At 35.8% G+C, this 27,540-nt stretch overlaps 7 protein-coding genes across 9 annotated transcripts; all 7 read right to left on the reverse strand.

Moving 5' to 3' along the window:
* Nucleotides 1-598: 598 nt before the first annotated feature.
* On the reverse strand, nucleotides 599-3,268 carry LOC103830812 (protein NRT1/ PTR FAMILY 5.11). Its single transcript, XM_009106626.3, has 4 exons — nucleotides 2,711-3,268; nucleotides 2,398-2,615; nucleotides 1,611-2,107; nucleotides 599-1,512 (listed from the first exon to the last, which is right to left on the reverse strand). Exons 1-4 carry the CDS (start codon nucleotides 2,835-2,837, stop codon nucleotides 747-749), a joined length of 1,608 nt encoding a protein of 535 aa, XP_009104874.1. The 5' UTR covers nucleotides 2,838-3,268; the 3' UTR covers nucleotides 599-746.
* A 293-nt stretch (nucleotides 3,269-3,561) lies between these two features.
* On the reverse strand, nucleotides 3,562-6,441 carry LOC103830811 (protein NRT1/ PTR FAMILY 5.12). 2 transcript variants are annotated; one of them, XM_033276251.1, is made up of 4 exons: nucleotides 5,990-6,441; nucleotides 5,699-5,850; nucleotides 4,593-5,116; nucleotides 3,562-4,451 (listed from the first exon to the last, which is right to left on the reverse strand). In XM_033276251.1, exons 1-4 carry the CDS (start codon nucleotides 6,123-6,125, stop codon nucleotides 3,671-3,673), a joined length of 1,593 nt encoding a protein of 530 aa, XP_033132142.1. In that variant the 5' UTR covers nucleotides 6,126-6,441; the 3' UTR covers nucleotides 3,562-3,670. The 2 variants fall into 2 exon arrangements, with proteins under 2 accessions (XP_033132142.1, XP_009104873.1); XM_009106625.2 differs by having other exon boundaries at nucleotides 5,699-5,916.
* Nucleotides 6,442-6,691: 250 nt separating this feature from the next.
* On the reverse strand, nucleotides 6,692-10,963 carry LOC103830810 (protein NRT1/ PTR FAMILY 5.11). The gene is made up of 4 exons (XM_009106624.3): nucleotides 8,860-10,963; nucleotides 8,563-8,780; nucleotides 7,984-8,477; nucleotides 6,692-7,644 (listed from the first exon to the last, which is right to left on the reverse strand). Exons 1-4 carry the CDS (start codon nucleotides 8,948-8,950, stop codon nucleotides 6,879-6,881), a joined length of 1,569 nt encoding a protein of 522 aa, XP_009104872.1. The 5' UTR covers nucleotides 8,951-10,963; the 3' UTR covers nucleotides 6,692-6,878.
* A 546-nt stretch (nucleotides 10,964-11,509) lies between these two features.
* On the reverse strand, nucleotides 11,510-14,171 carry LOC103830808 (protein NRT1/ PTR FAMILY 5.11). Its single transcript, XM_009106623.3, has 4 exons — nucleotides 14,021-14,171; nucleotides 13,718-13,935; nucleotides 13,119-13,633; nucleotides 11,510-12,428 (listed from the first exon to the last, which is right to left on the reverse strand). Exons 1-4 carry the CDS (start codon nucleotides 14,112-14,114, stop codon nucleotides 11,666-11,668), a joined length of 1,590 nt encoding a protein of 529 aa, XP_009104871.1. The 5' UTR covers nucleotides 14,115-14,171; the 3' UTR covers nucleotides 11,510-11,665.
* Nucleotides 14,172-14,717: 546 nt separating this feature from the next.
* On the reverse strand, nucleotides 14,718-20,692 carry LOC103830813 (protein NRT1/ PTR FAMILY 5.11). 2 transcript variants are annotated; one of them, XM_033276252.1, is made up of 4 exons: nucleotides 17,487-20,692; nucleotides 17,149-17,300; nucleotides 16,554-17,068; nucleotides 14,718-15,612 (listed from the first exon to the last, which is right to left on the reverse strand). In XM_033276252.1, the coding sequence occupies exons 1-4, from the start codon at nucleotides 17,578-17,580 to the stop codon at nucleotides 14,847-14,849; spliced, it is 1,527 nt and encodes a 508-aa protein (XP_033132143.1). In that variant the 5' UTR covers nucleotides 17,581-20,692; the 3' UTR covers nucleotides 14,718-14,846. The 2 variants fall into 2 exon arrangements, with proteins under 2 accessions (XP_033132143.1, XP_009104876.1); XM_009106628.3 differs by having other exon boundaries at nucleotides 17,149-17,366.
* A 234-nt stretch (nucleotides 20,693-20,926) lies between these two features.
* LOC103830814 (protein NRT1/ PTR FAMILY 5.14) lies at nucleotides 20,927-25,305 on the reverse strand. The gene is made up of 4 exons (XM_009106629.3): nucleotides 23,033-25,305; nucleotides 22,747-22,964; nucleotides 22,080-22,600; nucleotides 20,927-21,880 (listed from the first exon to the last, which is right to left on the reverse strand). The coding sequence occupies exons 1-4, from the start codon at nucleotides 23,151-23,153 to the stop codon at nucleotides 21,064-21,066; spliced, it is 1,677 nt and encodes a 558-aa protein (XP_009104877.1). The 5' UTR covers nucleotides 23,154-25,305; the 3' UTR covers nucleotides 20,927-21,063.
* A 53-nt stretch (nucleotides 25,306-25,358) lies between these two features.
* Nucleotides 25,359-27,501, reverse strand: LOC103830815 (transcription factor IIIA). Its single transcript, XM_009106630.3, has 6 exons — nucleotides 27,266-27,501; nucleotides 27,041-27,181; nucleotides 26,291-26,630; nucleotides 25,987-26,225; nucleotides 25,759-25,902; nucleotides 25,359-25,677 (listed from the first exon to the last, which is right to left on the reverse strand). The coding sequence occupies exons 1-6, from the start codon at nucleotides 27,398-27,400 to the stop codon at nucleotides 25,537-25,539; spliced, it is 1,140 nt and encodes a 379-aa protein (XP_009104878.1). The 5' UTR covers nucleotides 27,401-27,501; the 3' UTR covers nucleotides 25,359-25,536.
* Nucleotides 27,502-27,540: the final 39 nt, after the last annotated feature.

A 27,540-nucleotide genomic window follows, 5' to 3' on the forward strand; every position in this document is an offset into this window, starting at 1 on the left:
CAATGCCAAAAATCACAAAAATAGTACTCAAAGGGTGGGGTTAGGGTTTAGAATTTAGGGTTTAGGGTTTAGAGTTTAGGTTTTAGGGTTTAGAGTTGAGAAGTGAGGTTTTGGGGATAAGATTTTAAATTTTGAAAAATAAAAAAAATTAAATTTTTCAAAAGATAAAATGCTATTTTGGTCATTTTAGTTTTTGAGTGCTATTTTTGTGATATAAACTTAGAAATGTGCTATTTTGGAGATTTGCCCTTAATAAAATCTGAAACATATTTTGATGATCTCCTTGATTTTTGAAGATATTCTACCTCGCTTTTCTCCCCTAGTCTTCAAGATTTACCCTACATGAAGCTTTACTAATGTTTGAGGTGAGGAAAAAAGTGGAATCATTTGAGAAAGAGAAAGAGAAGGGGGCATGGTAGTCATGTACATTTTGCATTGTATATGAAGCTGTTTTTCCTCCCTCTTCTTTTCTAATTAAGCCACTTGCTTTTTATTTATATTTTAACATATGATTAATCACAATATTCAGTACGCATATTTAAAATTTATTATATACTTTTTGATGGAGGCAAATAATCTTAAGAGAAATTAGCAGCAATGACCAAAAAATATAATTAACTACGTATTAAAAAGGTACTAATATTTCTTGTATATATACGCCGAGTTGTTTGGTATGAAGCCGCATATCAGAAATGCAAGAAATCAAATTAAGTTAAAAAGACAACCACAATGTCACAAGATTATTTTTAGAATTTGTTTGGTCTATTGTAAACATACGACTTGGCGAACCACAAGTAGGAGGCTAAACCAATGGAGCTGAGACAAGCCAGAAGCCAGTAGAAGTAATCCAAATGAGCCTTGTTCAGGTCGTTATCGAACCAGCTCGTTTGACCAGACTGCCTCGTCACCTTATCAATGAAGGATATCATGAAGCTGCTTAGAAAGTTGCCGACCCCATAAATGCTTAGATTCAAAGCCATACCAATGCTCCTAAGCTCACAAGGGACTTGGTCATAGAAGAGTTCTTGCAAACCCACCATTGTCAGCATGTCCGCGACTCCAATGAATACGTACTGTGGAACCAACCACCACACGCACATCAGTGTTGTGGCATCATCCCGTGCGGTTTGGAGCCTTTTGGTCTCGACCAAGGCGGCTACTACCATAGCAAGAATGGAGAGAACCATGCCTGATCCAATCCTCTGAAGCATTGTGATTCCTGATGGGCACTGAGTGAAGGATCTTGCGATAGGGACAAGTAGACGGTCATAGATTGGGATGAAAATGATCATTGTTAAGTTTATGAAACATTGAAGTGTAGCTGCAGGGACTAAGAGTCCTGGTGAGATTGACCTGTCCATTGTGGCTCCCTGCTTTGTGAAGAAAGTGTGGGATTGAGCACATACAATGGCATAGACCAAGCAACTCATCCATATGGGAGCAAGCTTAAGCACTGCTTTTGCTTCTTCAATTTCAGCCAAATCACATGAAATCGCCGCCTTGTCAAGGAACCTTCCATAATACATACATAGAGGAACCAAATTGGTATAAGCACAGTTATGCCCTGAAAACATTCTAAAGAAAAGTAACATATCTCTGTATAATGTTACCTGAGCTGCTTTGAGTCATGAACAGGTACCATAAGGAGGGTCTGGTTGGGGTTATATATATCTAAACCTGGTTGTCCTCTGTTCCTTACAGCCTCCATAAAAACATGACTGATTCTAGCAAAAGGGTTTTTCTTTTCTCCTCTTGCAGTGCTGAAACGATAGTTCTTAGTTCCAAGAAGGAATATAAGCAGAGAAAGTAGCATGGAAACACTTGGAATACCAAATCCCAAGGACCAACTTAGGTTCTCTTGAATAAATATAGAGATCAAACGAGTGGTCAACACGCTAATACAACTTCCAAACATTAACCAGTTAAAGTAAGAGCTTAAGGCATCCCCATCAAGTTGATCAGCTCCAAATACCCTAATACATGGTTTGTAACCGCCATGGCCTATGGCTATAAGATACAAAGAACAGAAGAAGAGGGTCACTTGGAGTTGACTTGGATCTTTGTGGTGAGAAGAAATCATGGTTGAAAACGACAGTTGCCCATGTCCCTATTTGTTTCACCAGATCTTCTTCTTATTAGAAATAAATTCGCAACATTATGACAGTCTTTTAACATGTGCAAGAAAAGTAGTCCAACATAGCTATGGTACAAATAATTCAAATTTCTGTAAGAAAAAAAAAACATATGCATATAAAACTGGAATCTATAATTTTTACAAAGTATTTCACCATTATATATATTATATTATATTTCTTTTTATTGGAAAAACTAAATATAATCTACTAGATTTTTTTCAAGTGAAAGTAGAGAGATATTTAAGAAGAATTTGTTGCATACCAAGATATACAGAGAAGATGCAACTAGGATAGTACGGAAACGACCGAGAAACGAGTCAGCGATAAAGCCCCAGAGGAGAGGCAGAAACGACACCGTTCCACTCCATGCGTTGACATTCGCAGCAGCTGCAGCCGTTGACTCTCCCAATGGTCCCGTCAGGTACGTTATTAGGTTCGAGGAAATCCCGTAAAAGGCGAAATGTTCGGCCATTTCTACACCTACAAGCAAAGAAAACACAGCGGATTCTGTGAATCTATAATAAGAGATAACAAAGCTAATATCGTTAAGATCGATCGATATGGGGTTTACTAACCGATGATAAGCCTTGCCGATTTCCATCCTCCAGATGAGGATCTCATGGAACCTTCGGTGGTGCCTGGATGAAGAGAGTCTTCGAGCTCATCGCAGACGTTTGCCATTGGCTCATTTAAAATAATCATCGTTTTTGGTATTGGTCTTGACCTTTGTATATGGCAAGGTGACAAGTTGTATTTAAATATATTTACTACGGTCGCTGGGACATGTAAGAGTACACTCTGGTCATTTTTTAATCGATTTAATTAGTTAAACCATTTCTAATATATTTCTCTATATTTTTATAAAATAGAAAAATTAATAAGATAAATGATGTCTATTCTAGTGTATTTCTTTATGAAAAAGTAACTTTCCTTTATTTTTCTCTCTAAAAATAGTAAAGAGTTGAAGTTGATTTTACAACAAATGAAGTATGTTAGTTACAGATTCAAAATAAAATAAATTAAATGAGAAAACAATTTTTCTGTAAAGGTATGTAGTATATTATGTGTCTGAATTTAACCATTAAAACATTTATGAGAAATTCCTTAAGATATTTTTTTTTAGTTTATTTTCACAAAATAACTCTCAAGAAAAAAAATGATCAAAAGAAAATTTTATTAAATGGTAAAAATACATTTATACCCTAAAGTTAACTAATCTAAACTTAGGATTTAGAGTTAAATGTGGAGTTTTGAAGATATGGTTTCAAAATTTTAAAAATAAAAAAATAAAAATTAAAAAATTTAAAATAAAAGAGGTTATTTTGATCATTTTTCTTCTTGAATTCTATTTTTGTGACAAAAAGTAAAAAATGCTATTTGAGAGAATTGCCCAAATATTTAAGCAAAAAATAATGGCTTACAAAGATTAATAATGTCTAATAGCATATGAAAATCTGATGCTATACCTCTAACTACTTTCATTGATCTTTTTTCTTCATATCAATCAATATTATTCCTCAAGATAGATAAAGAGTTTACTTTGGGTTCTTGTATACATACGACTTGGCAAAATAGACAAAGGAAACGAAGGCCACAGAGCTTAGACAAGCAAGTAGCCAATAGAAGTAATCAAGATGTGCTTGGTTCAGGTTGTTAGCAAACCAACTCACTTGACCGGACTGACTTGTGGCTTTCTCGATGACAGCGACCATAAAGCTACTCAAGAAGTTGCCTATGCCAACTACACTAAGGTACAAAGATAGTCCCAAGCTCCTAAGCTCGACGGGTACTTGTCCGTAGAAGAACTCTTGTAAACCAACCATAGTGAAAACGTCAGAGACTCCATAGAGAACATATTGTGGAATCAACCAACAAACACTCATTGGAACCGTGGCTTCAGGCGAATCAACTAGCCCGTGATCTCGGGCCGTCTTGAGCCTCTTCATCTCCACCAAAGCAGCTATTACCAATGAAGGAATCGAGAGGAAAATGCCGGTGGAAATTCTCTGAAGCGTTGTGATTCCTGCTGGTCTATGAGTTATTGATCTTGCCATTGGGACAAATAAACGGTCGTATATTGGGATGAAGGCGAGGATTGATAGGTTTATGAAACATTGGAGTGTTGCTGCTGGGACTAATAGTGTTGATGAGATTGATCTATCCATTGTTGATCCTTGCTTTGTGAAGAAAGTAGGAGATTGAGCATACACAATGCCAAACACTAGGCAACACATCCAAATTGGAACAAGACTCAACACAGCTTTTGCTTCCTCAACTTCACGTGAATCACAAGAAATCGCCGCTCTGTCCAGGAATCTACAGTTTCCAAAACAAAACTTCTTATTGAAATCTTCTTTCAACTTTTGGATAAAAACTATTGACAAAAACTAGAAAATGTGATTATATTGAAACAAAAATAGACATAAGCTAGCAACACATGTAAACACACAGCATCACCTGAATGTCTTTGAACTTTCTGTAGGGACTAGAAGGTATGTTTCTGAAGAAGTTTGTTGTCGGTTCTTAGCTGCAGCTACGAAAACACGACCAATTCTAACGAAAGGGTTAGTATGTTTTCTGCCTTCTCCTCCGGTGCTGAAGCGGTAAGTGTGTGTTCCAAGTAAAAACAAGAACAGAGAAAGCATCATGGAAAGACATGGAATCCCAAACCCTAAAGCCCAACTCAGATTCTCTTGAACATAGTTAGAGATCAAACGAGTTGTCAATATGCCAGCTGATCTCGCGAAATAGGACCAGTTAAAGTAAACACTCTTGGCTTTGGATTCTTTAGGATCTTGTTCATCAAACTGATCTGCTCCAAAAGCCCTAATACATACTTTGAACCCTCCTTCGCCTATCGCTATTAGATAGAGAGCAGAGAAAAAGATCGTTACTTTGAGGTTAGAAACGCACGAGACGAGTGTTTCTTGATCTTTACGGAGAGAAGGAATCGTCGCTGAAAACGTAAGCAACCCAAGTCCCTGACCGCATAAAATCAAAAATATTAAAACTAGTTCACAATAGAAAAGCTTACAAAAAATCTGTTTTGAGATATAATGCCATCTCTAACCCCTAACTCCAAAATACTATTTTATTGTGATTTTGACACAAAAACTTTCTTCAATCTAATACTAAAAATCACACTATTTTAATGCAACACTATAATTTAACATCAAATTTGGGGTAACACTATTCACTACACTAAAATACTATTCACTCAGTAAAATACTATTCATCCCACTAAAACACTATTCACTTAATCTATAAATAAAATAAACAATTAAATAAATGACAAATAAATACATATAATATTATAAAATAGTTTTTACTTTTTAGTGTTAAGTTTGGTGTTATGGTTGGAGAATAACTTTTTTAGTGCTGAAATTACACTAAAATAGTGTGGTTTTGACACTTAAATAGTGTTATGGGTTGGATGCGGTCATAAATATTTTTAGGTTAATTTTAATTAAAAAACATTTATAATTTGAGGATCATGCCACGTATAATAGCATTTTAAAATTTTAAGAAAAAATACTAATTTGAAGGAGTTACTAGTTACTTACCAAGATATATAGAGAAGAGGTTAAGAGAATGGTACGGTAACGGCCAAGGAACGAGTCGGCGATAGAACCCCATATTAGAGGCAAAAACGCTGCCGTTCCGAGCCAGAGGTTCACGTTTGATGCTGCAGATGCAGTTGACATCTCTAACGGTCCTGTGAAGTAGGTTATCAGGTTCGACGCTATCCCCAAGTAGGCGAACTTCTCAGCTACTTCAGCACCTGCCGGAATATTCCCTTTTATGAGAATATGGTGGGAAATTTAGGAAGCGTGGACAACAAGTTAAGTGCTTACCTATGATGTAGCCAGAGGATCTCCATCCACCTGAGGTGAATCTGACGGATGGCTTGCCTCGGAAATCGACAGAGCTATCAACTATACCGTTTAAAAGTGTAGTTCCGGCCTCGTCAGCAGCCTCAGAGATAGACATTGCTTTTTCTTACAGTTTTGTTCTAGAATCAATCACAGTGACTGAGATCTGGGCTGGTTGATTGAAGTTGTTGGAACGAGTGAGCATTGTCACTATCATGTGACTGTAACTTATAAATAATTCGTTGGATTCAATCATTTTCGATTTCTTTCTTTTGTCCTCATGCTATCGTATTTGATACGTTTCTTTTTTCAAATCATTACTTTTAGATAATTTTTTATAGAACAAGCTATTGCCATAAAAGCATTATTTAAATTCTTTTACCAACCGCTAATTCAGGAATTTGTTGGTTCAGATAAAAAGACACATGTATGAAAAATGTTCCATAAATAGATTGTTAGAATCGTGTTACAAAAAAAAAAAATAGATTGTTAGAATTAGGATCAATAACTTAACAAACAAATATTATTCATCATTGCTGATTAGAAGTAAGTTTTGTATAAAATAAAAATTCTTGTTATCTCTTCAAAAATAATCATCTCATTAAAAATGATACATATTGCGTATTTTTAGTTGTTATTAAGTCTCACTGAGGATATTTTACTAAATTTATCAAGTGAACAGAATAGGTCTCTAAAATAATAAAATGGTATTTAAAAAAAAAATCAAGAATAATTTAGTGTACGTTTACAAAATTCCTCATAATATTTAATTCATAACATTCTAGTGTGTAATCATGATTTAGTTGGTTCTAAGGTACATTTCAGTAAATGAAGAATGCTCGATACATTAGGCAGATCAGAGGACAATGCTTTAGAAGGTGTTTAGTCTGTTGTACACATACGACTTGGCGAACCACAAGTAAAAGGCTAAAGCAATGGAGCTGAGACAAGCGAGAAGCCAGTAAAAGTAATCTAGATGACCCTCGTTCAAGTCATTATCGAACCAGCTCGTTTGACCAGAATGGCTTGTGACCTTATCAATGACTGATATCATAAAGCTGCTTAGAAAGTTGCCGACACCGTAAATGCTTAGGTTCAAGGCCATACCAAGGCTCCTAAGCTCACAAGGGACTTGGTCATAGAAAAGCTCTTGTAAACCAATCCTTGTGAACACGTCCGAGAGTCCAATGAATACGTACTGTGGAATCAACCACCACACGCTAATTGGTACGGTGACATCATCTTTAGCGGCTTGGAGCCTTTTGATCTCGACCAAGGCGGCTACTACCATAGCAAGAATGGACAGAAAAATTCCTGTGCCTATCCTTTGAAGCATTGTGATTCCTGATGAGTTATGAGTGAATAATTTACCCATGGGGACGCGTAGGTGGTCGTAGAGTGGGATGAACACGATAATTGTTAGGCTTGTGACACCATGGAGTGAAGCTGCAGGGACTAAGAGTCCTGGTGAGATTGACCTGTTCATTGTGGCTCCTTGCTTTGTGAAAAAAGTGTAGGATTGAGCATATACAATGGCAAAGACTAAGCAAGTCATCCATATGGGAACAAGCCTAAGCATCGCTTTTGCTTCTTCAATCTCGTCTAAATCACATGAAACCGCTGCTCTGTCAAGGAATCTGCATCGTTTCCAAGAGAAACTGTCAAACTTTCATTTTTACCACAAACAAAAAGAACTTTCATCTTAAGCGGGTTTGATTTAATCATTATCCCTCTTATATATACCGGCTGAACCAAGAGAGTGTAAACACAAACGTGGGGCTAAGAGTGCTAGATTTTTGAATTGATAATTACTTTTTATTAGTTATTCTATTCCGATTAAGTTTTCTATGTCACTTTAAATCAAATTTGATTAATAAAATGTTATTTAATGTAAAATAAAAAAAATAGAAACGTGGGATCCAACTTGGATCATCCAAGATTCTAAACAAGAAAAACATCTATGTTAACTATGTTACCTATATTCCTTGGAATCTTGGTGAGGTAGGAGAAGGAGGTTCTCTTTCAGGTTATCTACATCAGTTTGCTTTCTGTTCTTCAATGCCTCCACGAAAACACGACTGATTCTAGCAAAAGGGTTTTTCTTCCCTCCTCTTTCAGTAATAACACGGTAAGAGGTAGTCCCAAGGAGGAACAAAAACAGAGCAAGTAGCATGGAAACACTTGGAATACCAAACCCTAGTGACCAGCTTAGGTTCTCTTGGATGTAACTAGAGACCAACTGAGATGTCAGTATGGTAATACAGTTTCCAAACATTAACCAGTCGAAGAAAGAACTCTTGGCTTTCGCCTCTTTTATATCGTTACCATCGAATTGATCAGCTCCAAATACCTTAATACACGGTTTGTAACCGCCTTGTCCTATGGCTACAAGGTAGAGAGAGCAGAAGAAGAGAGTCACTTGGAGCTCTTGGGAATGAATCATGGTTGAAAACGTCAGCAACCCAAGTCCCTGTGTTGTTTTGTTTCATCACATCAGTTATCTAAGGAACTTTGGTAATAAAAACATTTTAAGAGGAGATTAAATTGTTATATACCATGACATATAGAGAAGATGAGATGATGATAGTACGGAAACGACCGAGAAACGCGTCAGCTATAAAGGCCCAGATAAGCGGCAGAAACGAGACCGTTCCACTCCAAGCGTTGACATTAGCCGCAGCTGAAGCTGTTGACTCTCCTAATGGTCCCGTCAAGTACGTTATCAGGTTAGTCGATATACCATAGTATGCGAATCGCTCAGCCATTTCTACACCTACAAGAATCATTAATGAACACGAATCAGAACTGCATGCAAGAGAATCAACAAGACTATCATTAAGACTTTTACTTACAGATGATGAGCCTAGCAGATCTCCATCCACCAGAGGAGGATCTTACGGCTGTCTTTCCCAGCTCCTCCGTGGCGACGCCGGTGTTAGACATTGTGTTTGTTTGTTTGTTTGGTTGTTTTTTTTATGTTTGGAAATTTATAAAGACATAGAAATTGCTTCTTGTAATGGTTTTGTAATGCATGTGAGATGGTATTAAATGAAGGTAGTCGGCAGGTTGTATTGGTGCATAAGATAACATTTAAATAGTTTTCTCGTGCAGCGGATGGTGCTTTCTTTTATCTTTTTGTTCGAAGTCGTTGCCTCGTTGGAACACGTTCTTGTCTTTCGTCAATCATTAGAACATGTTCAATTAGTCGAAAATAATTAATAAGAAGCCCGCGTTAAATGGTTTCTATTTTATATATGAGCAGCCGGTGTTCCAAGTAGAAATAGTCAACGAACGTGACTATGAAAGAGAAAGAAAAAGAGAAAAAGAAGAGGCAGATGTAACTATTTTGACATAAAAAGAAAGTTGATGTGACCACCACAGAAGAACACAAAAGATAAGCCAATTATGTACATTCCATTATTTGTGAATGTGTATTACTAATATTTAAAAAATAAAGAATAATATAGAATACCAAAATAATAGTTTAATTAGTTCTCTCCCCACAATTACCAAGATAATTGTAATTTAGTCTTTCAACACTTCTCGACTATGGATATTAGACATGTTAGGAATATATCTTACTTGAAGTAGAAAATTGTTGATCTTAAATTTTCCAATGATTTTGTCAGGTGTGTTATTTGGTAAGACCGGCCCTGAATCCAAGTAAAACCACGCTTGGTCTTGCCACACCAACATTAATATTTTTATTTATCGGCCTTTATTTTAATCTACAGTTAAAATTCTTGATTACAAACTTTCATCCCATGAAATCAAGTCCTTTCTTTATTCATTTTGTTAGGTCACAAGCTCGAAACCTCGATCACTCTCAATCTCTCACTCAACGCAATACTTCAAAAAACGTAAACACAAAAGAATGACACAAGACAATTAACGAGTTTGGACCCTCGATATGAGTAACAACCCTACTTGTCAAGTTGATCTTTCTTAGCCAATTCACTATGATCTTGCTCTCCTCAAGTGAATCAAATCGAATAATCCCTCTTTTCTCACAGTAGAACTTAGCTCACAAGAGAGAGAGAGAGAGAGAGAGAGAGAGAGAGAGAGAGAGAGAGAGAGAGAGAGGAGATAACACCACATATGCTCTATATATATCATAGAGTTTATTAGGCACATTAAGTCGATTTTAAACCACCGTAAACCTTGGGCTAACCGCCTTGCTGAACCAGATAAACCACCCTCTTCAATTTTGACAGCTCAAAATTGACATAACCAGCCTTGGTTTAAGCTAATCTGGATTGACTATCATCATCAAAGCACTACAGATTTGTTGTTCAGTTCTTACTTTCTAAAAACCCATTACCTGTCAGGCCCAACCTTTTTCGGCTTATGATCTTTATAATTTGAAGGTCGACATTGGGATGAGAGTGAGAAACTTGGTTGGGCTTACTTATGATTAGCGTCGCCTGTATCCACCATCCGGAGGAGAATGTGATGGCTGGCTTGTCTTGGTAGTTAATGGAACCATCGCATGTGATCGCATTTGGCTTTTACTTTACTGATTCCGAGTTGAAGATACTATATGATTCTTCTGTTGTTTGTGTATGTGGAAAGGGCCCACAGATAGTCTTATTAGATACTATGTGATTTGTTATTGATTTTAAATACTTGAAAGTTGCTTGGGAATCAGTGTTATTCGAATTCATTTGTAAGTTCATGTGCATCCTCGTGGTTTCAGAGTGTTGAATTGATATATATATAGATATATTTTATATAAATGATCAAGTGAGATCAGGTTCAAGATTCTCTGACTAATTAATTAAAAGATGGGATAGAATTTCCACATTAGAAATATATCATTAGTAAAATATATAAAGATTATGTGTCACAAGAACATATGCACAATCGCAATGATGGATTAGATGTCTTCAATCATATAGTTTTGATCTTAATGTTTTGACTAGTATTCGTATCCGATACAAAATATTAAAATAGTCAAGCAACAATTTAAATTTAATTATTAACTTATTTGTGTGTAAAATATGAAAACATTACAAAAAAGAATATGCAAACATATATTTGTTAGACATTATGATTTCAAAAGATTTATGAAATACTATCATGACACATACATGTCACATGTGATATACATGTATATATAGATATCTAAATATAGGCGAAGTTTTTTTTTTTGAACACAAAATATAGGAAGTTAGTAGTACGTGTTTTGAGCTGATCTTGTGAACATGTTATACAGTCATTTTGTAGCTAACTTTTTTTTCATTTTGATATGCTTTTATAAGGCAAAACAGACTAACATAGAGCATTACCATATAATTAATAATAATAAAATATTAATAAAATGTTTTGTCTCATTTGCCGGTTTGAAGTGGATCATATTTAAATTTGTCATGCTCTGGTATTGAGCAAATTGCTAAGATTTTTGTAGTTCTTTCATATTTTTCCAACATCTAATTTGTAAATGACCAAAATTCTTGTTAAATTTTTTTTTTTTTAAATTGAAATGTTTAATCGATTTCCGAAGAATAACTGTTAACTTGTTATAATGTGAAATAAACTCAAAATTTGTCTTAGTTACTATTTGTAATATTTTTCCAATCCAAAACTGCTAGAATGTAAATCTCTATTTCGTAGATTCTGAAGTCCATTTCGGAAATGTAAAAAGCTCAACTCAGCTGACTAGGTGTTTGATCTGTTGTAGACATACGACTTGGCGAACCACATGTAGAAAGCTAAACCAATGAAGCTGAGAGAAGCCAGTAGCCAGTAGAAGTAATCTAGATGAGCTTTGTTCAGGTCATTATCGAACCAGCTCGTTTGACCAGACTGGCTCGTGGCTCTATCGATGACAGAAATCATGAAGCTACTTAGGAAGTTTCCAGCCCCGTATATGCTTAGGTTCATAGCCATGCCAACGCTCCTAAGCTCAGTAGGGACTTGATCATAGAAGAACTCTTGTAAACCCGCCATTGTGAACCCGTCCGCGACTCCATAGAGAACGTACTGCGGAACCAACCACCACACACTCATTGCTATGGTGAGGTCATCCCTAGCAGTTTGTAGCCTTTTGGTCTCAACCAAGGCGGCTACAACCATAGCAATAACGGAGAGGAAAATTCCTGTGCCAATCCTTTGAAGCATTGTGATTCCTGATGGGATATGCGTGAATGATCTTGTGATTGGGACAAATAGACAGTCGTAGACTGGGATGAAGACTATAACTGATATGTTTATGAAACACTGGAGTGCAGCTGCGGGGACTAAGAGTCCTGGTGAGATTGACCTGTCCATTTTGGATCCTTGCTTCGTGAAAAAAGTAGGAGACTGTGCATACACAATGGCGTAGACTAGGCAAGTAATCCATATGGGAACAAGTCTAAGTACTGATTTCGCTTCTTCAATTTCAGCCAATTCACATGAAATGGCTGCTCTGTCGAGGAATCTGTAAAAATCATAGAGGAATTGACAAAACTATTGTTATGAGAATTTGTAACAAGAACTGTTATGACGAAAAATGCGGAAAATGATTAAAACGCGAAACAATAAAGAGATTTAATGTGGTTCACTAATTCAGTTATGTACATGCAAAAATCTTATTATTTGAGGTGATTTCAGTGTACAATTAAGGTTAGAAAAATAAGAGTGTTTTCCATTCTAAAATTCTATTAATGATAGATTCCAGGGCTTAGACATAATAAAAGTAACTAAATAGAATATTATGATCATATAGGAATGATTTTATACTATTTAGAATGGGGCGTCACCCAACCATGGTGACGCCCTCCCAATAGACCTTATGACTCGTTGGTTCTATCAGTGGCAGAGCTATGTGGGTGGGAGGGGGGTCAGCTGACCCCTGTGATTTTTATAAAACATGAATTTCACATATATATTTTAGGTAGTTTTCAGAATATGTGGTTAAAAACCTTTAGTTTGACCCCCATAACTCAAACTAATTCTTTCTTTTGACCCACTTTAATATCTTCTTAACAATTTTACATAATTAGTTTAGTAAATGACCCATCTAAAATGTGATGCTAGCTCCGCCACTGGGCTCTATCAGGTCACAATAGATTCAAGGCATATCAACAAGAACTAAGATGGTATGATTTTAAAATAGAACCTTTGTTACCTGAATTTCTCAGAGCTCTGTTTTGCCAGGAGAAGGAGGGTCTCGTTTGAATTAGCTATATCTGAATTGTGTTGTCTTCTGTTCTTAATTGCCTCCATAAAAACACGACCAATTCTAGCAAAAGGGTTTTTCTTTCCTTCTCTTTCAACAGTAAAGCGGTAAGAGGTAGTTCCAAGGAGGAAGAGAAGCAGAGCAAGCAACATGGAAACACATTGAATACCAAACCCTAAGGACCAGCTTACGTTCTCTTGAATGTAGGTAGAGACCAAGCGAGTGGTTGTTATGCTGATACAGCTTCCAAACATCAACCAGTTGAAGTAAGAACTCTTGGCCTTTCTCTCTTTTAGATCATTACTATCGAACTGATCAGCTCCAAAAACCTTAGCACACGGTTTGTAACCGCTTTGTCCTATTGCGATAAGAAACAGAGAACAGAAGAACAGAGTCACTTTGAGCTGGTCCGAATCTTCGGAGTGAGAAGGAATCATGGCTGAAAACGACAGCGACCCGAGTCCCTGTTTGTTTTTTTTTCATCAAATCATCAATAACGAATCTTGTAGTGATAAAATAATGTATAAAATGATGAAAATGTTACATACCAAGATGTAGAGAGAAGACGATATGATGATAGTACGGAAACGACCAAGACACCCGTCAGCTACAAACGCCCAGAGAAGTGGAAGAAACGCCATTGTGCCAATCCAAACGTTCACATTCGCTGCAGCTGCAGCTGTTGGCTGACCCAATGGTCCTGTCAAGTACGTTATCAGGTTTGACGATACCCCGAAATAGGCAAAACGCTCGGCCATTTCCACAACTACACAAAGCTCAACAACAACAACAAAAACGAGTTAGCCAAAGTTTCAAGGCAATTAATGAGGAACTTGATTGCATTTGCTTACAAATGATGAGCCTCGCCGACTTCCATCCACCGGAGGAGGATCTGACGGCTGTGTTTCCGAGCTCAGCCGCGGCAGCGTCGGTGGAGATAGCCATTGTGTTTGATATGTTTAGTATTTAGAAATACAGACAAAGATCTTGTATTGTTGTTGCTATATAAAACAGTCAATTAGCCTCAGCTGTCACTGTCAGGTCGACAAAGCAAAAAAAAGATTAAAAAGTACCTAACTCGTGTTGGATATTTATTTATTCTATTATTTTTCTTATCGGTGTGTTGTTGGAATGTTCGATTTAGCCAAAATTGTAGATTTTAAAAACAATAAGTGGGGCGTATGCGTGCGTTCACGAGTTGGCCTATGCGTGCCTTAGATTGCCTTCTTCTTCCTTTTTTTTAAAGTTTATAGCGTCTTCTATTTCACTCAATTGTGTGTATGAATATCATGTAATATTTAATAGATTGACATTTGGAAAATGAAAAGTTTTAATGTCCCATAACATATAAACTTAATAAATTGGAGCATATATTAACAATGTTTACTATGGTTACTGATATCTAATAAAATACTACGAAAATCATATTATACTAAAAGAAAAAAAAAATCAAAATATATAAAATCTGTTTATTTAGAAAATATCTAACAAAATAAAATTCGCATTCAGTTGTAAAAACAAAAAAAATAAATATTATAGCATGCCAAAAACATTAAAAATGTTACATATTATTAAATTATCATCCTAATTTACAAATATTGATTTCGTTGGTTCTCAATTCCATTTTAGTAAATGGAGAAAGCTCAATTTTGTAGGCAGAACACAGAAGACAATGCGTTAGAAGGTATTTGGTCTATTGTACACATACGACTTGGTGAACCCCAAGTAGAAAGCAAAACCAATGAGGCTGAGAGAAGCCAGTAGCCAGTAGAAATAATCTAGATGACCTTTGTTCAGGTTGTTATCGAACCAGCTCGTTTGACCAGACTGGCTTGTGACTCTATCGATGATAGATATCATGAAGCTGCTTAAGAAGTTTCCGGCCCCGAATATGCTTAGGTTAAGAGCCATACCAACGCTCCTAAGCTCACTAGGGACTTGGTCGTAGAAAAACTCTTGCAAACCCGCCATTGTGAATACGTCCGCGACTCCATATATAACGTACTGCGGAACCAGCCACCACACGCTCATTGGTATGGTTAGGTCATCCTTTGCAGTTTGTAGCCTTTTGGTCTCGACCAAGGCGGCTACTACCATAGCAATAATGGAGAGGAAAATGCCCGTGCCAATCCTTTGAAGCATAGTGATTCCTGATGGGATTTGCGTGAAGGATCTTGCGGCTGGAACAAGTACACGGTCATAGATTGGGATGAAGATGACAATCGATATGTTTATGAAACTTTGGAATGTAGCTGAAGGGACTAAGAATCCTGGTGAGATTGACCTGTCCATTGTGGCTCCTTGCTTTATGAAGAAAGTAGAAGCTTGTGCATTTACAATGGCATAGACTAAGCAACTCATCCATATGGGAACAAGCCTAAGCACTGCTTTTGTTTCTTCAATTTCAGCTAAGTCACACGAAATCGCTGCTCTATTGAGGAATCTGCATGGTAACAATATATACGATAATTGCAACAAGGTCATAATTCTATCTCTACAATTCGTATCTGATCATATCAGATGAAGTAATACATGTTTCTTCAATAATGGATTAGATCATTGTAAACATATATGAGGATTTCTAACAATAACCAAATTGTATAAGAACACAAGTTTCACACAATAGGGTAGGAAATAAACAAGAGACGGCAGGGTGAAGATTTTTGACAAACAAATTCGAAACCGGATCTACAAAGGGCAATGGTAAGTTTTAAATATATCATTAGTGTTTTGAAAATTTACCTAATTATAGATTTTCTAGGTATGTGGACTCTAATTTCTTTGAATTTTATGTATAAAAATATAGTTTTGCGTATATTATAATAGTTTCAAATTATAAAAGACATGTTTAACAATGCAAAGATGAATAAACATATTAATTTATATTTATTTTACTAATAAATCAAATTAATATATTTAAATACATAAAATAAATGATAACTAATATAAATAATAATATTTTAAATATGTAACTGTACTAATATTTCAATTTTTTAAATATTAATTATTAAAATCTGATTTAACAGTTAGACACTACAATATCAGATTTTTGAATAACACTCAAACAGCATATACAGCCAAAATCATAAACTACGCAAACAAGACTGGCAATTAATTGGTTGGGCTGATAGGACCCGGATTATTTAAATCCGGATGGTATATTAAAAATGAGAACGGTGGCCACCCTATTGTGATTGGACCTCGTTTAGACGCGCCTGGTCCACATTTTAGAACACGCGGTTCTAGGAGTGTATACATGCTTGGTTTGAATCTCACACTAGTGCAACATAATGCTCTTAAAATAATATTCGCCTAAATAATTCTAAAGAACAAAAATAAATTCGGTTGAGTTTTTTTTCAACTCGGTTAACTTATGTTACTTACCTGAATTGTTCGGAACTCTGGTGAGGGTGTAGAGGGAGGCTCTCGCTTGCATTACCTAAACTTAAATGGTCTTGTCTTCTGTTTTTTACTGCCTCCATGAAAACACGGCCAACTCTAGCAAAAGGGTTGTTCTTTCCTCCTCGTGTAGTGCTAAAGCGGTAAGTCTTAGTTCCAAGGAGGAAGAGAAACAGAGCAAGTAGCATGGAAACACATTGAATACCAAACCCTAAGGACCAGCTTACTTTCTCTTGGATGTAGGTAGATACAAAAAGAGTTGTTGATATGCTAACACAGTTTCCAAACATCAACCAGTTGAAGTAAGAACTCTTGGCTTTGGCTTCATTTAGATCATTTTCATCGAATTGGTCTGCTCCAAATACCTTAATACACGGTTTGTAACCGCCTTGTCCTATGGCTATAAGGTACAGAGAGACAAAGAAGAGAGCCACTTGGAGTTGATCCGGAGCTTGGGAGCGTGACAGAATCATGGCTGAAAAGGACAGTAACCCAAGTCCCTGTTTGTTTTGTTTCATTAAAAATTATCTTAGGTTTCGTTCTGGTAACAGAAAGATTTGCGTGAAAACTGTTGATATACCAAGATGTAGAGAGAAGATGAGATGATGATTGTACGGAAACGACCGAGAAACGCGTCAGCTACAAACGCCCAAAGAAGCGGCAGGAACGATATGGTTCCAATCCAAGCGTTCACATTAGCCGCGGCTACAGCCGTTGACTCACCCATTGGCCCTGTCAAGTACGTTATCAGGTTTGACGCTATCGCAAAATACGCGAACCGCTCTGCCATTTCTACAACTACAAAAAGCTCAAAGAAAAAGCTGAATTAGCTCAAGTTTTTTTTTCTTGATCTTTTGAGTTAGCATAAGTTTGTAAGAGAATTAATGAAGAACTAGATTGCATGTACTGTGTACTTACAGATGATGAGCCTCGCTGATCTCCATCCACCAGGGTAGAATCTAACGGCTGGGTTTCCGAGTTCATCGCCGGAGGCGTCTGTGGTGATAACCATTGTGTTTAGAGATTAAAATACAGAAATTTTTTATTATTATTATTGTTGCTGTATGTGGCGAAGATATAATGGTAGATTCATGAAGGCATTGGATCAGGGTCGGTCCAGGCATAAGGAGATGAAATATTTGCCTTTAGTTCCAAAATTATAATGGATAAGATATATGCACATCGATAAACATTTACAAAATAAGTAAATTATAATACTGATAAATATTCACTACGAGAAATCGCATGTATAATGACGACAGTTTTCATGGTTATTTCGTCGTAAAATAGAGTTTACGGTGAAATAACTAAGAAAGTCATTCCTCGTTAATCGTATATTCCATCGCTAATTCGTCATAAAGTTACGAGAAAAAAGGTTTCGTCGTAAAGTAGTGTCAATAGTTTCGTCGTAAAAGACATATAAACTATTTTCTCGTAAAAACCACGTAAACATGTACCTCGTAAAGTACACGTAAAAAATTTCTTCGTAAATTCCTCAATAACCATTTTCCAATTTTCTCTTTAATTAGACATAATTTAGCTACGAATTTGCTTCGATTCTTTATTTTTTACAAAAAAAATAATCAAATTTATTTTTAAATTTATTTCAAAATTATTAAAAATGTAAATAATAAATCAATACTAAAAATAATTTGTCTAAGGTTTGTTGTTCTGCATCTCCTGGAAGAGGTCTTGACTCTTCCTCTCTACTTCTTCCTCATCCTTATGTGTGCGGAGTGGCTCTGGAACGAGATCTTATCTCCACATTTACTGTACGCTTGTTCTTTCTAACCATCTAAAATATATATATATTTAATTTTCATTATTAACCATCTGAAAAGAAACATATAAATATATTATTAATTAACATTTAAAAATCATCATCTTATGTTATCAACAAATTTCATAAACCTATCTACAAATTATCTACACTAACTGCCTTATCAACACTAATTATCCTAAACTAACCATCTAAACTAAACTAAAGAGGAAGTAGAGAGGAGTCCCTTGCTAGGAGAAGGAAATGAAATGACTACGAAATGAGAAGTGAGATGGTTCAGTATATATAGGAAATTATATTTCGTCGTAAAATCCTCGTGAAATTACGAGGAAGTAACAAGCTCCATTTTTTTGTTATTTATTTTTTGTCGTAAACACGAACGAGATCTTATCTCCACAAAAACACGAGAAAGTAGCAAGGTCTATGTTTTTTTTTACGAGGAATGTACGTAAATCCCTAAAACCCAAAATCTGAAACCCGAAAACCTAAAGCCCAAACCCCAATTACCTTACACAAAATCAAATTATATAATATAATTTTCATGATTAAACAAACTAAAAATATGCATTTTTAATTTTCGCCGTAAAGTCCACGTAAATTTACGAAAACATAACAAGACCCGTGTTTCTTTTACGAGTAGTTTACGACGAAGTGTATTTAAATTTTGTCGTAAAGACCTCGTTAATTAACGAGGAAATAACAAAATCCATGTTTTTTTACGAGGAATATATGTAAATCCCTAAAACCGAAACCCGAAACCCCAAACCCCCAATTGCCTTACACAAAATAATATTATATAATTTAATTTTCATGATTAAACAAACTAAACACATGCATTTTTAATTTTCGTCGTAAAATCCACGTAAATTTACGAGGAAATAACAAGGTTCGCATTTTTTTACGAGTAGTTTACGATAAAATGTTTTTAAATTTTGTCGTGAAAACCTCGTTAATTTACGAGGAAATAACAAGGCCCATGTTTTTTTACGAGGAATATATGAAATTCCCTAAAACCCGAAACCCCAAACCTCAAACCCCTAATTGTCTTACACAAAATAAAATTATATAATTTAATTTTCATGATTAAGCAAACTAAACACATGTATTTTTAATTTGCATCGTAAAGTCCACATAAATTTACGAGGAAATAACAAGGCCTGCGTTTTTTTTACGAGTAGTTTATGAGGAAGTGTTTTTAAATTTCGTTGTAAAGACTTTGTTAATTTACGAGTAAATAACAAGGCCCGTGTTTTTTACGAGGATTTTACGAGGAAGATATGTAAATCCTTAAAACCCCAAATCCCAAACCTCCAATTGCCTTACACAAAATCAAATTATATAATTTAATTTTCATGATTAAACAAAATAAACACATGCATTTTTAATTTTCGTCATAAATTCTATGTAAATTTACAAGAAAATAACAAGGCCCACGTTTTCTTTTTACGAGCAGTTTACGAGGAAGTTTTTTTAAATTTCGTCGCAAAAACCTCGTTAATTTACGAGTAAATAACAAGGTCCGTATTTTTTTACGAGGATTTTACGAGGAAGATATGTAAATCCCTATAACCCAAAACTCCAAACCTCAAATTCCTTAATTTATAATTCCAATCTCTTCTTTCCAAACCCCAAACTTTCAATTGCCTTACACAAAATCAAATTATATAATTTAATTTTCATGATTAAACAAATACATAAAGTCTGAAGTAAATCATATTAAAAATATTACATCATCATTCGGATACATTATTGACATTCTCGTCATCACTAGAAACATCAATTGACTAGCATCGTGGAGAAATAATCGAGGAAGGTCCTCACATCGTCTGAACCTGACAAGCTTGACTATGCCAACGAGATTCACGATGAAAAAAAAGGACCAAATCAATTGTATTAGAAGTTATTGTAATTTGTTACAGGTTACCACAAACAAAATAAAGAAAACACATTAAGTCACATAAAAGATGACACATCTTAATGTTTATATGATACATTAAATATTTTAGCACATAATGAACAAGTTATACTCTTTCCGTGCCTAAAAGATTTATGTTTTAAATTTTTTATATTTTTTAATAAAACATATTAAAATTTAGCTATAAATGCATAGTTTTTTGTAATTTTATATTTCTTAGTATATTTTTAAACCAATAAAATTTTAAAAAATATAATTAATGTTCTTGAACTTCACAATTTTTCATTATTAGTTGACAAAATTTACATTACAAATATAAAATATGTATCTTTTTGAAATAAAAGTTTTATCTAGAATATAAATATTTTAGGAACGGAGGGAGTATTCAACATCGAGATAAATATCATTTTTGTTTAGGGTCAGTAGTTAGTAACAAATAAAATAAATTTAGACTAATTTCTTAACGCCATTTGCTAAATTTCTTAACCATTTAATTTTCAACGGTGTGGTCACCATCCCTGTGTCATTTTATATGAAGCATTATTAGGAAATTAATCATTATTCATAAAAGTCAAGGTTTAAGAAGTCCAGACATGAGACCTTGGTATTAAGAAAACATAAAATATTTGCTTGCGTTAAACGTTTGTATTCTACCAAAATATATTATGGAAACAATGAAAAATATCTTATATCTTTGTGTGTTTGAAACAAGCAAGACCTAATTTAACAACATAAGATTGTGAACAAACAATATGAATCTCATATCAAATCGTCATCTTCTGCCAAGAAAATCTGTAAGACTAGACTCCATCCACCCGACGATAGACATATGACTTAGAAACAAACAAGAACACAGAGAACCCCAAGGCGCTAATAACAGCAAGTAGCCAATAGAAGTAATCGAGATGTGCTCTGTTCAAGTTACTATTAAACCAGCTGTTTCCAGCATCTCCTCCAGTGACCAAATCAATCACAGACACAAGCAAGCTACTCAATAAGCTTCCCACACCCAATGCACTTAAGTAAAGCGCTAGACCGATGCTTCTCAGCTCTGGTGGGACTTGGCTGTAGAAAAACTCTTGCATTCCCACTAATGTAAGTACGTCAGCCAATCCCAGCATCAAGTACTGAGGGACTAACCACCATATAGACATTGGAACCGTTGTTCCCGGTTGGTCTATAAGCCCGTATTCTTTTGCTGTCTGAATCCGCTTTGACTCAACCAGTGCTGCAACCACCATAGTGAGAGTTGCAAGTACCATTCCGGCTCCAATTCTTTTGAGCGTTGTGATGCCACAAGGATCTTTGGTTATAGACCTGGCGACTGGGACCAAAACACGGTCATAGATGGGGACAAAGAGGACTATTGCTATGCCGATAAGGACCTGAAGAGAAGCAGAGGGGATCTTCACACCAGGGAAGATTGTTCTTTCTAGTGTTGCACCTTGCTTTGTGAAGAAAGTCATGTATTGAGCGTAGGGGAGAGCGTAGCCGAGAGTTGTAACCCATACTGGGATGAGCATGACAAGAGCTGTGGCATCTTCCACATCACTAACACTACACACATTGTCCTCTTCAGTAGATGCATGTGGGGCAAGCAAGGCTTTGCTTAGACACCTGTCACAAAGATAGTGAATAATCTCAAAATCATTCAACAAGACTTTATGTGATTTCATCTTTTTGCCAGGAATCCAAACATTGTCACTCTCAAAACAAGAATTGAACCCGAGTGGCGGAATGCCTACTAGACACTCATTTACCACTAGGTCAAGAGCTCGTTGGTTCAACAAGACTTAATGTTATATAGACTTTATACCTCAGCTTCTCTGGAGATCCTTGAGGTGGGTTTGCCTCCAGCTCAGTCTGAACTTGACTCAATCTTCGATTCTTGAATGCTCGAAAGAAGACTCTACCTATCCTGGTAAAAGGGTTGGTTTCCTTTTCATGTCTTCTTTTACTGTACCTGTAACTCCTTCTCCCTACCACGAACAGAAAAAGAGAGATCACCATGAACACACAAGGTATACCAAACCCGAGTGCCCAGCCGACAGCTTCCTGAATGTAGACAACAACTACAATGGCCAAGCAGATCCCTGCAGACAGACTAAGGTACCACCAGTTAAAGAAGGAGCTTCTGTCACGTTGCTCTCGCGGGTCTTTCTCATCGAACTGATCTGCTCCAAAGGCCTGAACGCAAGGCTTGTGCCCACTTTGTCCAATGGCCACCAGATACAGAGAGAAGAAGAAGAGTACATTGAGCAAAGAAGAAGAGGCCACTTTCTCATTCTCACTAGTGATAGGAACGAGAAGTGCAGATAAAGTCAAAAGTGCCATCCCCTAACATCAAATCCACACTAATTCAAGTCAATGTCTACTTTACAACTTTTCATAACAGAACATAAACTTCATACCATGTCCTAACCTCAAATCAAGATTTAAAGAAAAAAAAAAACTGAAAAAGAAGAGACAAGAAGAAGACGAACCAGTACGTAAATAAGAGACGCGATGATAATGGTTCGGTACCGACCAAGAAAAGCGTCGGCGACAAAAGCTCCCAGAACAGGAAGAAGAGCAGAGATTCCCGACCACGCGTTGACGTTAGCTGCAGCGACCGCCGTAGATTGACCAAGTGGTCCAGTCAAGTAGCTGATAAGGTTTGACGCGATCCCATAATAAGCGAACCTCTCCGCAACCTCAACTCCTGAAAAGACACTAAGAGATTCAGAAGCACGGGTAAAGTATCAGAAACAGAGTAGCTTGTGATCTCACCGATTATGAACCATGCGGCAGTCCATCTACCGGTGTTTGATCTGTCGGCGACAAGCCCGTCGTGGTCAACGGCGTCCATCACGTGTTCTTCTAGAAGAGGAGTCGCTGCTGTTGTCGCCATTTCTTTACTAAAGGAGAAAATAACCAACGGCAAGTTTTGTCTAGTTGCATCTCTAATCTCGTTCTTAAGCTAATCTTGTTGACTTTTTTAATTTTTTGTCGGCCTAATTTTGTTGATTAGGAAAGTAATTAGTAATTCTTGTCAGAGTGATTTCTTCTTGGAAGTACAAGTACGTAAGGTTTTACTTCCAACATCCTACACGTCATGGAGACTTTGACGCTCCTTGTCCACAAACAAAAACCAATCACTTGCAGGACGATCTTTTAGCACGTGCAAATAGAGGAATTGAATAGGATCCAAAATTTTAGAGGATTTATAATTTTTTTTATTTTAGTAATAGTTATAAATTTAAAATCATATATTTATCAAAAATCAGATAGCTATATTTAAATTTAATTTTCGTATTTATTAACTAATAAATGTAAACTACAAATTTGATTTTGTTTACATAACCAACAAAAATGCATTAAGTCCGAAAAAAAAATTAACATTTATATCAATTAATATAATTTGGAAAGTAAAAAATAGATGTTGGTGTTTGATTTAATATTCAATGTAAATTTAGAAAGTTAATATTCTAATTTGATTATATTTAGGAAACTATTATTAATTAATGATTATAAATAAAGAAAGAAATATATAATTTTCAGTAACTTTTACAAAAAATAGTAAACACAAAGAAGAATGACTAGTCTAAGCTTCTACCGAGAAGAAAAATGAGGAGTCTCCAACTTCTTGTTTAATCAAATCAAGAGTCTACGGTTTTTGGTCTAACCACTACCCATGTTCTATTGTTTATTAGTTTTCTTATAGATTATAACTCATGATTGTGGATACAAAAAAAATCAAAAGAAAAACAAACTGAAAAATTCATAGTCACAAACCGGTGCTTTTCATAAGTTTTTAATTATAAAACCAAAAGATGTTACTTCCACACAAATTAGATTGGTGTATTTATTATATATTATAACAATATTTGCCAGAAAAAAACATAAACTATTTTAGGTTAGTAAAAAGGACTTTTTTTTTTTTGAATAGGGTTTCTTTAGAGTTTGAAACGGTCCTGATTCGAGGGTCCACATCATTAGATCTACGTGAGGCAGGAATCTCCATAAATAAAAACTCTCCATAAAGAGAACAAACAAAAACAAAGATTTACCGATTGGTATTTTAGATCAAAAATCTCGGTTTAGATTTTAGGGTTCAATCAAGCTTTTATTTGAATTTTATTTATATTTGGATTGGATTTGATTAGTAAATACTTCAAAACCGGATAGAGATTCATTTTGGATCTGAACTTGTTTCTGATTTGATTAGTAATATTTTGGATTTAGTTATTTTAGATACTTTATCAAATTATTTTGTTTATTTATTTAATTAATTTTAAAATATTAATTCAGAAATTTGAGTTTTTTGAATTTTGTGATTTTTACAAAATTTTAGATTCTTCGGTTTTAAATAAAAAAAGTATTTTTTGGATATTTAGAATTTTTTTTAAAAAAAATCTTCATTGCTCAGATTTACCACTAATTTATAATCTTTCTTATTTTTAATAGGTTAGATGATTAATAGATTAATAGATGTACAAGTTCGAGTATTGGATAAAATGCCTAAACCTATTTCATATGCACACTATTCAATCTCAAACTAGTTTCTGAGTATACCATGTGCAGGCGGACAAAAGAGTCTCTCTCATCTCCATCCTTCAGATAAGTGAGTCTGCCCTTCTTTTTGTTTTTTTGTTTGTTCTGAATAACAATTTACAAAGTTCCAACTACCTTTAACTTTAAAGGACGTCTCTACACTTATGTATCCATAAATGTTTGTATGGAACAACACATCAATCGACTTCAATTCTCAACTCTAAAACATTGATGATATCGTTAGAACTTAAAATTTAAGGACCCCACTATGAAACCTTGCAAATAACCAGAAGCTATTGCTGAAACTTTGTGACTGAAAACGTTGGCTACTTGGTTCTGAGTCAATCTATACAAGGAGAAACCAGAAGCTAGTGTTGTGCTTCTTAAAAAGCTTGTATACAGTATACGTATGGATATCTACAGGCTTATGGTAAAACCTCTCTTTACTCCTGTAAGCTGTAACTAACTTCATTCACCCTCCCTGTTATCATATCGAGAGAGTACAATCGATAGCAAGGAATCGTACCACCTATTATAATGAGACATCGCCACATTTTGTATGTAGTAGTAGCAATGCCTTTTAGAGTAAAATTTAAACAAGCTCTTCAAGGTTGGGTTTAGAAAATATTACATTTTTACTATTACTATTGCCGTTATATATTTTCTTCTACACTAACAAAAACAAACAGAGACTACACACATAATGAAACCATCTGCCTAGTGACTAGTACTTGTAAAAACTAACAAGTCTCTTGTTCTTCTGAATCAAACTGGGGAGGCATGACCCTCTTCCTTACAAGCATTTCTGCTGTAACTTGCTTTCTCTTTAGTCCACCTCTTGGTCTCGAGGTGAAATCTTCATCCGCTTCAACAAAATCACCCTGAAACAATCATTCAAACTTCCTTTGAGTTACAAGCCTCTTTATAGTTTGTAACCAAAACAAGATGCAGACTGAACTTACGCAGGTATAGACGTGGGACCCGGAGTTCTCGTGGTTGTTTCTGACGTGTTTGTAAGCAAACCTCATGCCACAACCTGGAAAGCCACATACAAAGGGTCTGATATCCTCGTGCACTGCTTTCAAATGTTTCTGAAGATTAGAAGGCTGCAAAATCATAGTAATATAATAATCAGTGGATGCTTATATGTTTTGGTCTAAAAGTTTGTCTAGCTCTCGATGTTTCTTTACCTTTGAGAATGTGGAAGAGCAACCCTCAACTTCACACTTGAACTCTCCTGGTGATGATGAATCTTCGTCATGAGTCCGTAGATGTCTCTTGATGTTCTTCTTCAAATGCTTAGAACCACATATCTCACAGTTGACGTGCTGATGGCAGGATCTTATGTGTGCCTTTAGACATTCCTCGTTTGTAAAGTACTTCATACACCCAATCTCTGAACAAAAAGCCTCCACAGAGTCCAATTTCACTGCCAATGTAAATCTATAAGTAACATTTTAGAGACTTAAAAATAGGCAGATACGGTGCACATACCATGAGAATCTTCATGCTTCTGCAGCTGTGAAGGATACTTGAAGGCCTTTCCACAACCAACTTCTTTGCAGACAAGCTTCTTCTGACCAGAAGAACATCCCGAGGGTTGAGAATCTCCATTAACACTATCGCCATTGGAAGTATCATCCTTGTTACTATCGCTGTTATTATGAAACTTCTTAAGATGCTTACTGATATTGCCATGTATTGAGAATTCACTCTTGCAATTCTCCACTGGACACTTGAACAGCTTTCCTTTATGGGTAAGAAGATGTCTATTGAGATGATCTTTTCTCCTGTAACTTGAACTACAATCATCCACATAGCACGCAAAAGGTCTCTGCACAAAGATAAAACAGTTAACCATTAGAAACATACTCCACGAAAAGACACCATAATCCAAAGCGCTAAAGAAACAAGCTAGTAAACATCATATCTCAGACCTTCAGCGTGATGGAGGCTTACTTGCTGGAGCTTCTCAGGAGGTCTCCCTACCTGATACTAGTCCATAACATGTAGCCTCGCATTTTGGAGTTCTCTCTTTTGGGATCCAATGCCTCACGCAGTAACACAAGTTTTAAGACCATATGTTATTAAACCATAAAAGCCATTCATTTCCTGCAAAGGTGTAAACTTTTAGCTTGTAATAAGACCAACACTCAAAACTAAGCAAACCCACAAGCGTCTTGTCTCAATCTCCATTAGATAACGAAGCTACCACAAACAGAGTGAGAGAACACATCACTCTACCTCAAGAGAGTGGCTTTGCATATGCTGCTTCAAGTGAGCAGGTTTCTTAAACTCAGCACCACATTCATTACAAGTTTGTTTACCAGAGATCTCTTCTTCATCCTCACAAGCTTCCTCATTTCTTTCCTCTTCAACTTCCATCTAAACCAAACACGTATAAACAGGCTAAGTCGATACACACCATCATCGGTTTAGGTAAGCCTCAGAGAGAGATTCAAACCAAACCTGATGATGAGATTCGATGTGTGAAGTGATTAGATACTTCTTCGATCTGCTGATTCCGCAGTACTGGCAGAGGTAGTTCCTTATGTCCTTGGTCTTCGTTGGATTGACGTCAACGTTAGCTGCTTCTTCCGACATCTCTCTTTGGTTGTTGTCTACACAATAACTAGGGTTTCATCACACGCCGCAAACGATAGAAGCGAGTGATAGGTGGCAACAGTTTCTATTTATATACTTCTAACCTAGAAAATATGGGCTTTCGATTATATAATGGGTTA

The sequence above is a fragment of the Brassica rapa genome, chromosome A07, assembly GCF_000309985.2.
Source record: "Brassica rapa cultivar Chiifu-401-42 chromosome A07, CAAS_Brap_v3.01, whole genome shotgun sequence".
In the NCBI taxonomy this organism is placed as follows: Eukaryota; Viridiplantae; Streptophyta; class Magnoliopsida; order Brassicales; family Brassicaceae; genus Brassica; species Brassica rapa.

Bases quoted from the DNA above. Each gene is read 5' to 3' on its own strand.
- LOC103830812 (XM_009106626.3), bottom strand. From the start codon at position 2,837: ATGATTATTTTAAATGAGCCAATGGCAAACGTCTGCGATGAGCTCGAA. The intron at 2,616-2,710 runs GTTAGTAAACCC...CTTTGCTTGTAG, and splicing joins ATCGGCAAGGCTTATCATCG to GTGTAGAAATGGCCGAACAT. The intron at 1,513-1,610 runs GTAACATTATAC...GTATTATGGAAG, and splicing joins CATGACTCAAAGCAGCTCAG to GTTCCTTGACAAGGCGGCGA.
- LOC103830811 (XM_009106625.2), bottom strand. From the start codon at position 6,125: ATGTCTATCTCTGAGGCTGCTGACGAGGCCGGAACTACACTTTTAAAC. The intron at 5,917-5,989 runs GTAAGCACTTAA...ATATTCCGGCAG, and splicing joins ATCCTCTGGCTACATCATAG to GTGCTGAAGTAGCTGAGAAG. The intron at 5,117-5,698 runs GTAAGTAACTAG...TTATGCGGTCAG, and splicing joins CCTCTTCTCTATATATCTTG to GGACTTGGGTTGCTTACGTT.
- LOC103830810 (XM_009106624.3), bottom strand. From the start codon at position 8,950: ATGTCTAACACCGGCGTCGCCACGGAGGAGCTGGGAAAGACAGCCGTA. The intron at 8,781-8,859 runs GTAAGTAAAAGT...TGATTCTTGTAG, and splicing joins ATCTGCTAGGCTCATCATCT to GTGTAGAAATGGCTGAGCGA. The intron at 7,645-7,983 runs GTAACATAGTTA...GAAACGATGCAG, and splicing joins CAAGATTCCAAGGAATATAG to ATTCCTTGACAGAGCAGCGG.
- LOC103830808 (XM_009106623.3), bottom strand. From the start codon at position 14,114: ATGGCTATCTCCACCGACGCTGCCGCGGCTGAGCTCGGAAACACAGCC. The intron at 13,634-13,717 runs GTATGTAACATT...AAAAACAAACAG, and splicing joins CGTCTTCTCTCTACATCTTG to GGACTCGGGTCGCTGTCGTT. The intron at 12,429-13,118 runs GTAACAAAGGTT...TGATTTTTACAG, and splicing joins CAGAGCTCTGAGAAATTCAG to ATTCCTCGACAGAGCAGCCA.
- LOC103830813 (XM_009106628.3), bottom strand. From the start codon at position 17,580: ATGGTTATCACCACAGACGCCTCCGGCGATGAACTCGGAAACCCAGCC. The intron at 17,367-17,486 runs GTAAGTACACAG...AGCTTTTTGTAG, and splicing joins ATCAGCGAGGCTCATCATCT to TTGTAGAAATGGCAGAGCGG. The intron at 15,613-16,553 runs GTAAGTAACATA...GTTACCATGCAG, and splicing joins CAGAGTTCCGAACAATTCAG to ATTCCTCAATAGAGCAGCGA.
- LOC103830814 (XM_009106629.3), bottom strand. From the start codon at position 23,153: ATGGCGACAACAGCAGCGACTCCTCTTCTAGAAGAACACGTGATGGAC. The intron at 22,601-22,746 runs GTTCGTCTTCTT...ATTTGATGTTAG, and splicing joins CGTCTCTTATTTACGTACTG to GGGATGGCACTTTTGACTTT. The intron at 21,881-22,079 runs GTATAAAGTCTA...TCTTTGTGACAG, and splicing joins GGATCTCCAGAGAAGCTGAG to GTGTCTAAGCAAAGCCTTGC.
- LOC103830815 (XM_009106630.3), bottom strand. From the start codon at position 27,400: ATGTCGGAAGAAGCAGCTAACGTTGACGTCAATCCAACGAAGACCAAG. The intron at 27,182-27,265 runs GTTTGGTTTGAA...TGTTTGGTTTAG, and splicing joins ACATCGAATCTCATCATCAG to ATGGAAGTTGAAGAGGAAAG. The intron at 25,903-25,986 runs GTAAAGAAACAT...ATGATTTTGCAG, and splicing joins GCTCTTCCACATTCTCAAAG to CCTTCTAATCTTCAGAAACA.